At 44.9% G+C, this 16,567-nt stretch overlaps 1 protein-coding gene across 53 annotated transcripts in view; it reads right to left on the bottom strand.

Moving 5' to 3' along the window:
* Positions 1-278: 278 nt before the first annotated feature.
* Zmynd11 (zinc finger, MYND-type containing 11) overlaps positions 279-16,567 on the bottom strand; it is an 87,987-nt gene continuing 71,698 nt past the window's right edge. For 16 of the 53 annotated variants that reach the window (XM_087590177.1, XM_087590191.1, XM_087590203.1 and 13 more), the window contains 11 exons: positions 13,336-13,413; positions 12,741-12,833; positions 10,969-11,056; positions 10,405-10,460; positions 9,519-9,596; positions 8,723-8,841; positions 6,187-6,394; positions 5,732-5,800; positions 4,686-4,958; positions 4,296-4,481; positions 279-2,443 (listed from right to left, as the gene is read on the bottom strand). In XM_087590177.1, coding sequence (XP_087446303.1) covers positions 2,321-2,443; positions 4,296-4,481; positions 4,686-4,958; positions 5,732-5,800; positions 6,187-6,394; positions 8,723-8,841; positions 9,519-9,596; positions 10,405-10,460; positions 10,969-11,056; positions 12,741-12,833; positions 13,336-13,413 — 1,371 coding nt within the window. In that variant the 3' untranslated portion in view covers positions 279-2,320. 53 annotated transcript variants of the gene reach the window in all.

The raw sequence follows: 16,567 nt of genomic DNA, 5'->3' as shown, positions 1-16,567 counted from the left end.
CCCCTTGTGTGCAGTTATGTGTACAAATGTGTGGCCTGCGTAGTGTGGGTACCATGTGTGTGCCTGGTGTACACAAGAGGTCTGAAGACATGGCTTCCCTGGAACTGGAGTGACAGATTCTTGTGAGGGGCCACTCGGGATAAACTCTGGCCGTCTGCAAGAGCAGTCATTGCTCTTAACCAGCTCCCGACACTGGCTTCACCGTTACCCTGAGCAACTGGCAGCTGTGTTGTGTCTGGCACCAGTACCTGAACTAAAGCAGGTATTGACAAGAGTTGTTGGGTTTTTTAAATACATTTATTAACCAATGTTAACACAGTAAATGAAATCTATATATTGCTAGTCAGAGCAGCTTACAAAATGCCAGAACGCATCATAGAACTGGACAGCCACGATGGGTACTTACAATGTGCAGAGTGGCTAAACTCAACACCTTGATATAGCTTTATGATTGCAGAAAATTTTAATGATTCCTAAAACAATCAATTGTAATTTTACCTAAAACTTTTACAAAACCAGGCCACAATCTCTTTTTTTAATTTTGTTTTTTTTTTAACACACAGTTTTCACACTGTAGTAACTTGGAAATGTGCAGCCGTGTCGACAGAGACAAGAAGCCAAAGTAACAGGAACCTCACTTTCATGCAGCTATCAGGTAAATAGTACATACTCTGGAATGATTTCACACCAAAATATTCCCACAATGACTTGCTCTCACAGGGGTGGATCGACGTCTGACAACCTGGAAACAACCAAAGACTGTCAAGTGTCCTTGTTCAGGCAGCGCAGCAGCAGGGATGGGAACGGCAGCGAGGAGGGGGCGGTGGTGCCGAGCTATTGCAGTTGCCGGAAAACCTGGCGGGAGCTCATGGGCCATGGGTGGGTTGTACAAAAGAGCGAGCCCGTGTGGCAGTAGTTACACCGTCTGCAATAGCATGGGCACCGGTGGAGGAGGTCTCACAGACGCTCCTTCCTTTCATCTTTAGAGTGACCCTGATGGACCGGAGAAAACTGTCTTAAAGGCTTTTCTCCTGACTCCTTCACTTCTGTTGTGAGTAATTGCTTTAATAAATATCAAAGGTCTAAATAAATATTTACAAATTATTTCTCTAACCTCAAAAATAACTAAAGAGTAAAGTGGGAATTTGGCTTGGTCTGTGGTGGGTCTTGGAGGAGAACAAAAACAATTGGTGAGATAGTTTTAAAGAATTTTAATTTTCCTGGTTGTCTTTTATATATCTATGTATAAAAAAATGTTATTCAACTATCGATCCATTCCTACCAGTAATGCTTCTTAACCAGACACCCCGCAGAATACAGACTTTATACAAATCACGGTATCTTTAATACAAGGAAAGTAGCATGCATTCTCACTGTGTACAGTGATGGAGTTCGTTAGTAGCAATGACCCTCCCTACAACACAACGGCTTCTGTGACCCGCAAGTGCTCTCTCCTCTGAGGAGACACAGGGCTGGGTTAGGGTGGCACCGGGGAGGGAGGGGACTCAGTTATAAACTTGTATGCCTCAGCTGTAATTCCGTGTTCTGAGTACAGGTAGTTTTTGGCTTTTGATGTTTGTTTTTGCTGCTGATTTTGTTACAAGCACTCGGGACAAAGATGAAATGTGCAAACTTTAAAATTTAAATATTCATTTTTCTCTAAGATCCAGCTCAGTAAAAGATTACCCCAGTTTCCCTGCAATTTTAAACTACAAGATCAAAGCTAATAATTTGTTATAAAAGTTATATATTGAAAAGAAATAATGAAAACACAATTGGGAAATATTTAAGAAAAAATATGCAGGGCTAGCCCTGCTGTGTCAACCCTGTTCCCTATATTCAATCACAGGCCGCCAGCACAGCCACAGGCAAGGCCTGTGAGCGTGAGCCAGCTGCACAACACCAGCTCAGCGAGGTCACGGCCAGGTCACGGCCAGGTAGTCTGTTCTTCTGAAGCATCTGCTGCTCTTACATTCAGCTCTGTTCCGTCTCTGTTAGACTCACTCGTATTCACCTGTCGGTGTTTTTTTTTTAAGATCTGTTGTTTAAAGGTTAAAATTTCTGTAAAACCTAAAAATGTTTTTAAAATTTGCTGAAAATGCAACAAATCCTCAATTAGATTTATTTAGAGTAATACCCTCCATTGATGTTACTTCAGCCCCCGAAAAATGCCGGAGGAGCATTAACAAAAGATTTAAACTACTGTGCAAAATTTCACCACGAAAAGTGTTTAAAGGCTGGTGCAAAATGGGAAGCAAATTCTAAACAATTTTGGCTTCTTGGGAACAAAAACCGCTGTGTGTGAGGGTGGCAGGCAGGCTCATCTCTTCCGGCGGCAGGTGCGCTTGTGCTCTGCGTGCCAGTGCTCCTGCTGGCACTTGATGGAGCAGTAGGACGTGTTCCAGCAGCAGTGGTACATGGCCTCCTCCTCACAGTTGTAGCACTGCAGGGCAGGGGGCACATATGAGGCCAGCATCAACAGCTCAGGGAACGCTATGCTATTAAGGCTTGCAAAGCTCTCTGTGGCTCAGGCTAGCCCACAGAGGCATGTGCACTGGAGGATCTTATGTGGAAGGACTGGGCCCTATGGTAAGAGCTCGGGTGTCTTCCCAGCACTGCATCAGCCGGGGTCTCTTCTGGTGCATTCCACCAGCTCCACGTCAGCTCTTCCCTGCCCTCCTGCACCTCTTCCCTCCCTCACTTTCCTGATCAGCTCTGAGGTCCTAAGGAGGGGCATGTGCAGCTCTGTTCTCGCACACATCGAATCCCTCTACTGCATACACGATTGACACCCAGCACTCGGGATTAAATGCTGGGCTCCTATGCCTTAGGGGACCACAGGACTGTACAGCCACACCCAGACCTAGAGAGACCCTTTCTTCACTATTCCACCAGGGAGTGTTGAGGCCAGACTGTCAGAGGTGGAGAGGACACAAGGGGAAAGTTCTTGCTTGAATTTTAAGCAGGCAGGGCTGGTGAGCTAACGGCTGCACCACTGTAGATGCCTGCAGGGAGGAGAAGCAGCAAAGCCAGAGTGACCAGGCTGTGCCTCTAACCCACAAGACTAGAGAGGTCCTCTGCACCGGGGCTGACAGATTGATGGTGACCTAGAGTCACAAAGGAGGACCTAGAACATTCTCTTACAGTGGGCTGATAAAAATTCAACCTTCCAGTTTTCCTCTTGGTTGTAATAGTTGTTTCATTTTTTTGTCAAAATTAATATTTGAGTTTTGTGATTTTGCTCTATCAACAATGGCAGCTCCTGTCGCACTGCTGCTGGGACGGTAGAGTGAGGTAGGTGCATGGGTTAGCCACTCAGGTCGGAATTTCAATCTTGGGGTACAGCTACAGACTAACTTCTTTCACCTCCTGGTCTCCCGGCAGATGCTCTGGGGGACCTAAGTTTCCCAGCATGCTTCTCACCGCCCTACACCTGGCATCTATCTGTCTGTGTTCTTCTGTCCCCCGGTATGAGTCATTACCATGGTGGCAGACAACATGCTGAGCAGAAAGCTGGGGTTTGGATCCTGATTTAGGACGACTCCCTCTGCCCCCATGGGGCTTCAATCAACATTAAGTGTCAGAAGCCTTCAAATGCCTGTCTAACCAAGTCAGAAGTGTACACTGCGCTCCTGTCTGCGAGGGCTAAGGAGCAGTCCTCCAGCATCCCCTCTTATTTCCTTTTGATTTTCTGTGAACTCAGAGTCATGTCTTCAGTAAAACAGAATCACCACTGTGGCGTCTGGACCTTCTGATGCTTGCTTGAGCACACCTCAGCCAGCAGATCCTCCCACCAAGTGTCTATACAGGTTTCTGTGCATGTGTCTAGATGCCCTTGCTGAGTCTTTATAACAATTTTTTCTTACCACATACTCCATCAAGATCTTATATTTACACAATCTTAATAATAGAAGCTGGGCAAAAGGAAGAGTTATCATGAAACGCTATATAGAATATCATCTACATTAAAACCAGGTAGGAGCTAAGGAACAATTGTTCCCACGAGGTAGTTCCCTCAGGACTATGGGACTGTGTGCAGGGGCCTGTATCCCAAGGGGAAGAGAGGCTTAGAAACAGGACTTGACACTTCCGGTCCTACTGACCAATGACATACACTTACTGTAAGCAAGAGGAAGCAACTTCTATAAGCTACCATAACGGAAATGCCTGGCACAAGGACACAGCTTGTTGGGTGCACCCACATCAGCTTGGACACTACAGATGTCTCCCTCTAAGCTGACCTCACACAGCAGATACGCCCACGTTCCCAGGAGCAGCGGGGACCGTGTACTCACCCACTGCTTCTTCTTGGTCTGAGAAATGAGCTGCTTGTGCTGGGCCGCTAGCTTCTTGATCTCCTCTACAAATTCTTCCTTGCACTTTTCCTTCACCTGCTTACACTTTCTGTCCATCTCACCCTGCATGTTGGCTACAGCTTTATTTACAGCTTGTCTTTTTTCTTCTTCCATTTCAGAACGCAACTGAAATGAAGACAGTGACAGATAAGACACACACGTAAACAAGGCCTTGCTGTTGGGATTAGGCTCTGTTCCCACTATTTTGGTTCACATAAAAGATGTTAGCGAGGAAGGATTACTAATCACAGACTACGAGGAATACTGGCTCAGCCACGCCTGTGAGAAGCTGCCCCACTCTCCAACGCCCCAAGCAATGCACAGCCCCACCTTTTCCAGCGCTTCCCGCACCACTCTCTCTGTTTCACGCTTGTGGTCCGACTTCATCCTGTCTTTAAAGTCATTAAAAATTTTGGTGTACTTGTCGTGGCACATGCTCTGACAGACGCCATCGCTCGCCGTCTGAGTGCTTCGGTGCAGCATTCTTGGGGAAGAGGCACTTAACTTCTTGGTCTGGGTTGACACTGACACCCTCTCAATTGGCTGAGGCATTGTGGGGATTTCCTGGCTGGAACTTACTGCTTCCGTTTCTGGCTCTGGTTCCTAAAGTGTTTAGAAGCAAAACAGGGTAATATAACTCACCCCAGTTCAGTTAAGATAAAAAATTCAGTGTATGCACACATGCATGTGTGTACACACACACACACACACACACACACACACACACACAGAGTTGTTACCAAGCAGGTAATTAAGCTGGTCTCTTGTTATATTTTATTACAACTAAAAAAACATTCCCCAGCCCCAACCAGTGAATGAAAAATTATAGAATTAATGAATTAATAGCTTAAGAAAATTCTAAACAAAAACTCTATAACTTCATTATAACATGATGGATTTTACTTTTAAAGTAAACTAAAGTTTTGGTTTGTAAACTGTAAAATCATGATCAACTTTAGTCATTTCTTAAAGTCCTAAATCACACCTCCCTGGATGTGTCTGGCATGTATCTAGATTTACAACTTTAAATCATGTTCCGTTCATACAGAAAAAGAAAGCTTGACCACGGTCTCCTTGGCTTTAGCGTTGGTTGGCATGATGGGTTTATCAGATAACTGCTGTTCTACACAATGCCATGAAAACACCAGGTTTTGGGGAACGCAGCAGCGCCCTGCTTGCTCCCCGGCCTCTGCTCCCCGGCTGCTTACTGGGGATGGAGACTGTGCACTCGCGTGCTGGTCGAGCAGCAGTCCACAACGACAGGAGTCGGGAGACTGGGCCTTAACTTGACGGATATTACTTGACTGTCTTGAGCGTACTTTGAGACTCTTTCCTCTTTCGACTGCCACCTGGACACTGTGAGGCGGGCAACTTACTTCCTTTTTGGGCTCCACACTCTGATTACGTCGTCCTTTCTTTGCTCTTGGCTCTTGAGTGGCCTTCAGCTGTGGGCATTATAAGAGTGGTATCTTATTATTTGGCACACTAGGGAATACCTCTGTGTTGAAAACACTTGTAGTGGACCCTCAGGAGAGAAGGGAGTCCTCCATCCACTCAGCAGCCACTTGCTTCGTTATTGCTGTGGGTTGTGGTGAAAGCCAGTGGACCCGCAGAGCTGAGCGGCGCACTTACTCTCCTCCCACTGGCTGGGTCAGGCTCCAGGTCGCTTCTACCCACTCACATCTTTGCACTGGTTTGGTTACTTGTGCAGAGAACTTTACAGATGTTTGTAGGAAAGGGAAAGAAGATGTCAAAACCTGTTTATGACAGTGAGGAGGGCACATGGAGAAGCAGCATCAGCAGGACCTTCTTACCGACACCGGTGGCTCACCTGTTCATTACTGGTGGAGGAGATACTGGATTCTGCCTCTTCCTCACCTCGGTCCTCATTCTTAGACTTCCAGAACCTCCCTTCACGGAGGAACCGCTGATGCAGCTCCAGCTCATCACAGGCCTTTTTCCAGCCCATGCTGCGCTTCACATGCAGTCGGTGAACATTGACTGTGATGTCCTGAATGTTTTCAGAAGGAATCCAGGCCCTGTGGGAAGCAGTGAGTGGTGTAGTTAGAAACCACCATGGTGCTGGGGAGGGTTAAGAGCATGGTGTGGACTCGGCCTTCCTTCCGTAAAGCGTATCTACAGCAACTTGACAAAGGTTGGCACTCAGAAGACTGGAGGTGAGGAACCAGTTCCCAGGATGCGCTGACTTGCTCAGAGTCCCTCTGTCAGCTCAGCCCGACACTGCTTAGACACTTTTTAAAGTCTTACCCATTGTCTTAGATATGTAGGCTTGCAGGACCCACGCTGCTATATGCTGATCAGCATAATGGAGCCATTTCGAAATGCACAGAAGTTTTCAAAATACACACACACACACACCGCCTGGTGACTGGAAGCAGGTGATACACGGTGTCTCTGCCTTTGTAACTGAGCTAAAGAGGTGACAGGAGGTAAAGGTAATCTAGACTATGGAAGTCCTGAGCTCCTGTTGTACATTAGTGACCAGCTTCAGTGATAAGGTGTGCAGAATGGTCTGGTCAGCTACCAGGATGCATGAGCCTTCCCTTACATTCTCAACCTAATTTAAACATTTCCATGTATAAGGTGCAGTTTACATTAACACTGGGTGCTCAGAGCTATACAAAAAAATAAAAGGAACAGACACTTAACAATTTAAGGCTAGTATAGTAATGATTCTGTGACTTACTACAAAGGACCCCAAACTATCGAACATCTTTCTTGCAGGCTCCCAGCTGGGGTTATACCATTTCTAGCAATTTGTAACAAAAGGTCTGGCTGCCTTAAGGAAGCTGACAAGTGCGAAGTAACTGATCATCTTACAGATCCTAGAAATACCCACTACAACAGGCCCCAGGTATCCGGCAACAACTGGCTTCTCCTGGAGGATACAACATCTTAACAGTCTGGGATGGGGAGGGAGGTGTTTCCAAAATCATTCACTTTACTTTTTCTGCCTCCTATGAGTAATACAATATACTACCAAAAACACGTTCCTCAAAACTAGCAACTAGTGCCTCCTCATGAGACCTATTCTTTTGGTGCGAATTCACAATTACAATCGGTTTATTTTAAATACATCAAATCCTCTTAATAAGATGGAATTTTTACTGTGTGTTCCAAGCAATCCTTCATGTTCTATCCAGATCAAGAATTCTTTCTGCACTGTGTGGTAGAGTGTCAGGTCTATTGAGAAGCCTGGCCATTCCTCCTGTGTTTACACCATGACTCCTCACTTTGCTCACTGCCACTGCGGGCTAGGTGCTGGGTTTACATCCGTTTCAAACTTGCGTGAGGAGAGCCCGGCCCATGTGTCTGGATAAAGGAAGTCAGTACAAAGACTTGAACACACTGACAGACACTCACTGACTGCCCTGGCACATACACAGTGCCCCTCTGAGAACCTGAAACCAACTCGATATGAGGTGTGAAGCTTCTAATGTTAAGCTCACCTCTTCATCCAAGCTAAAACGTTCACTCTGTATAAAATTGTTCACTGTATCATGAGGTTCTGTCTGCTAAATGCATCTCCACAAGTGACAAGACAAGACACTCGTGGAGACACTGGATACAAGATAAATGATAAACACAGTCCTTTGTTTTGAAGCTTCCCAAACATTACTGACCTCTGCCCAAGACACTGAGCCCTAAGGAGATGTTCAGATGGCTGACTTTTATTGTGACTCGACTTTAATATCTGTGACAGTTAGAGGAACCTTTTCTGGCTTTATCCCTGAACTCTCTAATGGGATTTCTCCAAAGTTACATTCACTTTTCTAATCCAGACTAATTGTAACAAGACTTAGGAGAATACTGTTAACATCTTAATTCAGTATGTTAGGGCCTTAATTCACAGTGAGAACTATACTGTGTATCACAGTCAGCTTCTTTGTTTAGATACACACATTTTATGTATTCACATATGTAGGATTTTAGGCTTTATGAACTCAAGCCTGGGAATGGAGACCATGTGTGCTGTCCCTCTCCTCTGTACTCATGGGCTTGGCCACATGTCTGACTGAAGCTGTGATCCCGAATTGATTGCTTTTCCCTGTGAGTAGGGTCATGGAGAGACGCAAATACCTGTGCATCTTTACAGTGGGAGGCGCTGAGCTTGAGGACCCTCCCATGCCCTGCATGATGGGTTCAATTTCAGCACAAGTTTGCTCTGCACCTGAGGACCAAGCATCCCACTGAAAATTTGTTTACAATAATACTGAAAACTTACATAAATTATTACTAGCTACAGACATGTGTGAATTTGAAACAAACATGGAACTCCTATCTCAGAACAGTCACCCACACATTCATAAGCTCAGCTCTGGCTACCGCACGAGCTCAGGAATTACCTCTGGTGGTGATGGCCAAAGAAGCGAACATCAACTTGATTGTCTTCTTTCTGCATGACTTTGGCTGGCCAAAACCCAAAACCTTTCATTTTAGCCCAAACCAGCTCATGATTAGGTATCTGAAAATGATACGTTATTTCTTTTAATATTAACTACTTAAGTAGAGAAACATGGATTAAGTAAGACATAATCTAATTGGATATTTCCTTTTAACTATGAGACATATTAGAAGTATTTTTCTTTTGACATCAACCAAAGTACCCACAATTCATATGTTTGAGAGAAAACAGAATTATAGACTATTTCCCAAGTGAAGCAGACTCTGGGATAAGGTTGCCTCTAAAGGCAAGAGCCCCATGCATGACAGCAGTGAGCAGAGCATACTAGGTGTGTGTTAGGAACCAAGAGAATTTTAGGCCCCACAGAGACTTTTCTGATTGTGAGGCCTCCTAAGTCCACCTGATGTCAGAGGCACTGGGGATACTGCCCCCAAATGCCCACAGGCTCTGCCATTTCATAGGAAATGGTGGAGCTACAGATAGAGGTAAAGCCACAGGTCCATTGTTCAAAAGGAGAAGAAGAGCAAAGGCTCACTCTCTGGTTTATCCAGGGACCCAGGGCATGGTCTTACCAAGTGCTGTTTGGAATTCAGAATGGAGAAACACTGTTGCATACTCATTAAGATCACATGGACTATATGATGTAAATATATTTCATACGTATTAGCATCCGTAAGTAAAGGGGGTAACTGGTCCAAACAATTCTCTATAAATGAAAATGACAAAATCCCACATACGCAAGGGTAGCAGAACCAGTTGTCGGGCCGTGCGTTTGACAGGTAGAAGCAGTTCTTGCAAAGCTGCAGCTCGTCCAGCTGTAAGGCAAAGCAACCATCTGAGCCGCGGCAGGAGAGATGCGGCTGTGTGGGGTGGCAGCACGTGATCGCAGGCCCTTCCATAATCTAGTGCACTGCAACTTAACACCTCAGGATGAGAGAAGGCCTTGCCACAGTGAGACTCCTGCACTCCCAGGCCAGGGCGACAGTCCCTTCCCTTGCTGTGCCCACTGCCCGCCCTTGCCTGCAGCGTTTTCTTCATTACTGTACGGGATACTTCTTCCTTTTCCTGTCTCCAACCTTTCTCCAGCAGACAGCTCTCCGTGCCCCGGGATTTATACCTGCATCACCATTTCCCTCCCCCTGCCTCGGGAGTGATCCAATAAGACTGTTTAATAGTGAAAGAAGAAAAGCTGAATTTGAAATGAACAGAAGAAATCAAACTCCTTATATGAGATCTTTTACAAGAATAAGTTTCAGATGCTTCACTCTCTGTGTGCACATAGACTTTGTTCTCTGCCTTAACTGGCTTTGCCATGTGGCTGTCATTTCAAGACATGGCTCTGGCTGCAGAGGGCAGCTCGTTCACATCTCACCACCTCACCAACACTCACATCAGCAACTAGCAGGGCTTCAAAATTACTAATATCTTTTTGTAAATTTGCCATAACATCTTTTGTAAGCTTTTCCAGAAATATTTTATTTACCTACTTTCCAAATGCCAAACATGAAAACCAAGTTACATTCAAAGGAAGTGCCATAGTTAAGATATGGAGCGAGGAAGGGCAGAAGCCTGAAGACTTGGATTATAGCAAAGGTTTAATTATTAGGTGTGAATGCTAAGTACCTCATGACACGTGTCTTTATAGAGCATCCTTGCAATGTCCGCTTGCTCACTGTCTGCTGTAATTGAAGATAAACAACCTGTCATCAGTACTCTAGAAGCCACTGCCATTGAGCCCATCACCAAATGGCAACAGACTCATCTCAAAATACACTTTATAGACTGTTCAGGTGGCACAGGCAACTTGCATTTTGCATTAAACACCGCTACTAGAGAGTGATTTCTTGTCACTGAGAGTGAGATCTTAGTTGGAAAGCCCTCTTAGCTAAGATAAAGCATATGGGTGTGAGGACTGCTCTTCACTAGGGATGTAGATCAGTGGTGCAGTGCTTAACTGTCACGCACAAGTCCCTGGGCTGGATCCTCAGCACCAGAAAGCAAATGGTCAAAAGAACGCTTTCCCCTCACAGGGCACTGGCTGTCACCTCTGTAAGCCACACCAAGAAGCACCCATCAGTTTAAATTCCAACATCATTACTCATGTATGATTACAAGGAACTGTGGCAGATATTCTGAAGATAGAATTTAATATTTTCAAACTGTACACAAAGACAAAAAGGACGGAACCTCCATAGAAGATCACTGTGTTGTGGAGAAGCAGCTGTGCGTCAGCCTTGAACTCCTCATAACTCCGGTACTTCCCCTCATTCACCTTCTGTGGGGTAAAAGACAGGACAGATGTGCGTGAGTGACAAGGCTTGAGAAGGGGACACAGCAGGACTCCCACTGCCTGTCAGAATGACAGCGCCACAGGTAGCACTGTGGCCAGTGTCAACCTCCCACAGTGTCTGCACAGCTGCCATGCCTCGTCTGCAGCTGTGGTGGCAGCTGCTTCTGAGCTCTGCCAATAGAAAATGATAAGAAGAGAGCAGGGCCACATATGCTCCCATCTTCCTAGCAGCTGGATGAAGACTGGAAGGAGGAGCCATGAGCCTCACAACAGGCACCAAACCTCTAAGGTTTGGACCTGGACCAGGCATTAGCCTGTAGTGAAGTCTCGGGAGTTCCTAAAGACCAAGTCAATGCATGGCTTTCTCTACATTACTGAGAAACAGAAAAGGACTTCCTTCAATGCACTCTTTGTAGTCCAGCCTTTAGTAGCCAAAGAGAATTTGGGGGGTATTTCCCCCTTGTAGAAAGGTGCCCAAACTTTTTCAAGTACTTTTTATAGAGATAAGCAACCTGGAAATGCAAGAATTTCTGAATCCCAGTGATTTGGGCATAAAAATAGCTCAGAGAGCCAAATCTTCGAGGGAATGGTCACAGACCATGTTCCTTTCTTGGGCCCAACTCCTACAGCTGTTTACCTGTACAGTACTAGTTCAACTGACCTTTCTTCAATGCGAATTCCCACTTCTCCTAGGTCATTACCTACACATCCTACACAGAATTACAGGGCATGTGGCACTGGCCAGTTTTGATGCTTCCCTTCCATTAGTCTGTAGTCTGTCCCTTCCTGTAGTCTGTCTCTAAAGGGCTGGTGAACACCAGGTACTGGATCTGCTTAGGAGCTTGCCCAGTCATGATGCCCACAGAGCACTTCCTAGTGAGTTCTGCTCTAAATCATGATTCATATTTTGAATTTTAAACTGGATCACAAACTGGTAACATCATAGAACTCTTGTCTTTCTGCTAATTTTCCTTACAGGACTCTAAGCACTAGCCCAGACGGCATCATCCCAATTTACAGAGAGCCTAACAGGATCCAGAAACCTTCATGGGAGGGATGATGGCAGTGGGGTATAGGAGTCCAGGGTGGGGAGCAGGACTTTGTCTTTAGATCCTCAAGCTCTATAATGGAGCACAAAGACAAAAGTAAATTCTGGGATACATGGGCAGCACAAATTAGACTTCACGGGTTCAAAGAAAGGATAAGAAGTTGGGTGGGCAGAGGAAGGGCTTGGGTCTGGGAACAGATGGGGAGAAGGTAAATATGGTCAAAAGTAACTTTGTAATTCTCACAGATCTAATAATTACTTCTAGCTTTCACCCTAATTTTATGGTTTCCCAATGCAGTAAATCCATTCTACCTGAAACTCCCAAGTGCCCTGCCAAAGAAGCAATGAGCAGTTCAGAATCAATATTTACATAAAGAGTCACACTGCCCGGGCTGGGATGTGCTTCCTGTCATCAAAACATGTCAGGAGCTGTGAGTACTTCAGTCATGCCTTGCACACTTTGCATTATAGGATGTGACATTTGTAGGCAGGAATGTGTCAATCAGCAGGAATAGTGGCACAAATGTATAGTATGCATGGTACACAATTGTGCATGCTGCTACTTACCCTCTCACCTGGTAGTTATAGACATAGGGAAGGGGAAGGAAGGAGCCACATTACCTCTTGTATGGTAGGGACGTCCACAGCTGAGTGGACCAGTCTCCGGTACATCGGGTGCTTACTGTCCTTTCCTTTTTTATTAAGGTCTATAGCCTAAAAGGGTTTAGATATATAAAGTGACATGAAATGCAAATTCCTAACAGGGAAAATACTTTTAATCTTAGACGTTCTTTATAACTAATGGAGAATGTGTACAGTTAATGTAATGTGGCATTCTTCAAGGTTTGACAGAAGAGCTATTTAAGAAATGCCATTTGCTCAATAACTAAAGCAAATGTTCATTTTGATAAATTAATATTTAAATATATTTTAATTGAATACAAACATAAATACAAAGCAAAAGGCAAAGTCCGGTCCAACACAGAAACATTTGTTATAGATAATGAGTAAAACAGCAACCAAATTAGGTAGTGCACACCTCTGATCCCAGCACTCGGGAGGCAGAGGCAAGAGAATCTCACATTCAAATCCAGTCTGGGCTACATATAGAGACCTCGTCTTGGAAACCAAACTAGACCATAGCCAAATATGTCAGCAGAAGTTGTCATGGTTCCCACTGCAAGAGCCACAGTGCAAGGAGCCAGAGCACACTCACCCGCTCCTTCATGCGGGAGACGATGAACCTCAGGTAGGTGCCCATCTCCTGCTTGTTAGAATGCTTCTTCTTAATGCTCTAGGGGAGAAAGAAGAGGCCAGACAAGCCCGTCACTCACATGTCCATATGGAAAAGGACTAGAGCATGCAATAATGTGTTCTATAATTTCCATCTTTTGACAGCGTCTGTGGTAGTTATGTGAGTAGTATTTCCCTCAAAAAGATGGGAACTGAAAAGTTTGTTGTACTTGACATAGTGACTAACAAATGAAAATCTTCCCTTTTCTTGGTATTTTAACTTCAAAGCATATTCTAATGAAAGGAAATAATATATGTAACAGAGAATCTCTTAAGTTTACCAAAGATCAGTGGTCAAAATCTTTTAGAGAACATTTAAATTGATACTGACAGTTTATATCATATTTTGTTAAAACTAATCTGTTGATGAACTGTGATGGTGGGTACACTAACGTATCAGTTTTTCATGCTACAGACACGATTAACTCATACACAAAACTAATAGAAATATATATTTTTTATTAATTAGATTATTTATCTCTCAAGAAAATTGTATTTCAGATTTCATGTTATTTTTTTTTTTTTTAGATATTTTAGAAACCTGGACAAATGTCCCTATGTCAGAACTAAGGCCCACACCACACAAAGCTCCATTCTATCACACTGCTGCAGGATGAATGAGTCCAGCCCTATTTTAATGAATGTCACACCTTTTCAGCCACTAGATTATGATTTTTCCACTGCTAATATCATTTCTGCCAGGAAGCTATACACGCAGGGAATTATTTACACACACAAAGTAATTTTAATATGCTAAACATGGAAAGGAAAAGATATATTTCCAGTTTCACTACATATGCATATAAAAATATCTAATAACAATTTGACTATTTTACTATCAAGGAACAATGTCAGGTATTTCTTTTATTTTTTGAAACAGGATCTCATTGTGTAAGCGAGGTTGGCCTGAACCTCGCAGCACTGAACCCCCCTGGCTGAGTGCTGGTCGTGCAGGTACATAGTGTCCTACTTCCCTCAGACATCTGCCACCGAGGGCCTAGCTTTTCTTCCACCTGCACCCCTCACCTGGACTCTGGCAGTGAAGCATACTCCATGTCTCTCCCCCTTAGCCCTGTGGCCTATGCCACCACGCAGCACACACGCGATGAAATTTTTCTCAGCGTTCAGGAAAACAAGTCTGCATCCCGTAAAAAGGGAGCATGGAAACACATGCTCCAAGGCAGGCCACCCTGTCGGGTCTACTCTACCACACTGTGGATTCACCATCAGTTCTGCTGACCTCAAATGATCAGCCTCACTAAATGGGAAATGTCCAGTCATCCACAATGGCATCAGTTACCAAGGAGTCTTGAAATGCTATTGATTGGGTTACCGTCTGAAGGTAGGTAGCTCATTTCAAGGAAATACACAACAGCCCTCCTTGAAGTACTGACAGACACTGACTCCTGAAGCTTGCTCTGCAGGAATCCAACAGGGCAGGGGCAGCTGACTTTTCTGAACCCCACTCAAGCCCAGCTGGCTAAGGGCAGCCACCTGGCTGGCAACAGTGCCCTCAGCTCTTTGAACTGTATCTCTGCACCCTTGTTCTAAACATAATCTTATGGAATAGTTCACTCTGTTGACTTAAACCCAAGTCCTTCTGATGCCAGTACCATACAAATTAAAGCAACACAGTGTTTTTTCCTATGTGCAAAAATTCCACATGAAATTGGAATATCACTAGGGCTAAAACATCTTCACTAGATTCTTCTGTCTTTAAAACACTCTGTAACAGCAAGGAAACTGTACTAAGGTCCGGGGAGCTCACTCCCTCACTTGCCCCATCACCACCTTCTACAAGAGTCTGTGTTCAGTTCTTTTGGGCTTTATCTGCATAGCCACATACAGCAGTGCTACCTGGGGAAAGAGTCTGAGTCTGGAACTTTCATTTCACTGGAGTACACAGTAGGACAGAGGATGACAACTAGTTCTTCCTCTGTTGAATCTGGCTGCAGTCACAAGTGAAGATGTCATAAGCCTGAGAAGTGACAGGTAAGGCCAAAGAGATAGGGCCGACCCCCTTAGTAACATCCAGTGCACAGTGACCAGACGCCTTCAGATACAATCTTCAAATGTTACCTCAGGAAGCTCTTACCCTTGCCTGACAAGTTCTCCTCAGTCTTAGACAATCCCTTTTAGTCTATCACATCGATACCAGCTGAGAAGCCTTTAGATACAATGTCAGTGTCCATTTATATAAAGTCCTAGAGCAAGCAAAGTCTCCCGTGACAGACGGGAAGGGACAATACCAGCTGTGCTGAAACATGCCCTGTGTGGTACTTGGATGCCACAGAGGAGCTGTGTGTGCTCTTCTGACGTACACCTCTCCTCAGGGAAAAATTCCCAATGTCTGTAAGTCACTCACAGGGTTCAGATCAAGCTGGTTGAAGGTAGAGACCCAGGTGTTTATAATCTACATACTGTCCTCAGTGTGACCCATACCCAGCCAGGGTCATTAAAGAAACAAAGGCTAACACACACTGAGGCAGCACTTTACCTTCCACTGTGGCTGGGCTCCTGTGTACATGTAAAGCAGTTAGCCTTCCAACACCGTCTTGTCGCAGTCCACCTGAGCCTGTCTTTTCTATCTCTGCTCAGCTTTGCTCTGCTACTCATTGTATGCATCAAACACACTGTGGAGGGCAGCTCTGATTTAAGCATTTGTGGGCTCAGTTTAGCTACAGCAGCAGCAACTTCAGTGTCCTTGGTCATATGGGATGACCCAGAAGAATTCCACAGGCAGACCAGTTTGTGGAGTGCACACTTCCTACAGGAAACCCAAACCCTCTCTTCTGCCAACAGATAAGAAATCCTCTAGACACTGAGACTGCTCTCACTCATACACACTAACTGGTGTAGTGACCACGGAGCCGTGTCTGGACCATGGAGTGATAGAATCTGTCTCCCAAAGTGGGCGGGGAGTGCTTCTCAACCAAAGCAGACCCTCTCCCAGGGATGAATGGGAACAAAATGCAGACTGCAAGTTGCTCTTATACCCAAGGGTATTGTAGGTTTTCTCCCCATTAGCAGGTGTATTTCAGGTCTTGTATTTTATAAAAGAACGCACAGAAGGCATGTGTGCTGATGCACACCTTTAATCTCAGCACTGGGGAGGCAGAGGAAAGCAGGCTTTCCTTGTGAGTTCAAGAAAAGCC

The sequence above is a fragment of the Rattus norvegicus genome, chromosome 17 (genome assembly GCF_021556685.1).
Source record: "Rattus norvegicus strain SHRSP/BbbUtx chromosome 17, alternate assembly SHRSP_T2T, whole genome shotgun sequence".
Classification (NCBI taxonomy): domain Eukaryota; kingdom Metazoa; phylum Chordata; class Mammalia; order Rodentia; family Muridae; genus Rattus; species Rattus norvegicus.
The sequence above is the reverse complement of the archived record's forward strand: the minus strand, read 5'-3'. Positions and strand labels throughout refer to the sequence as shown.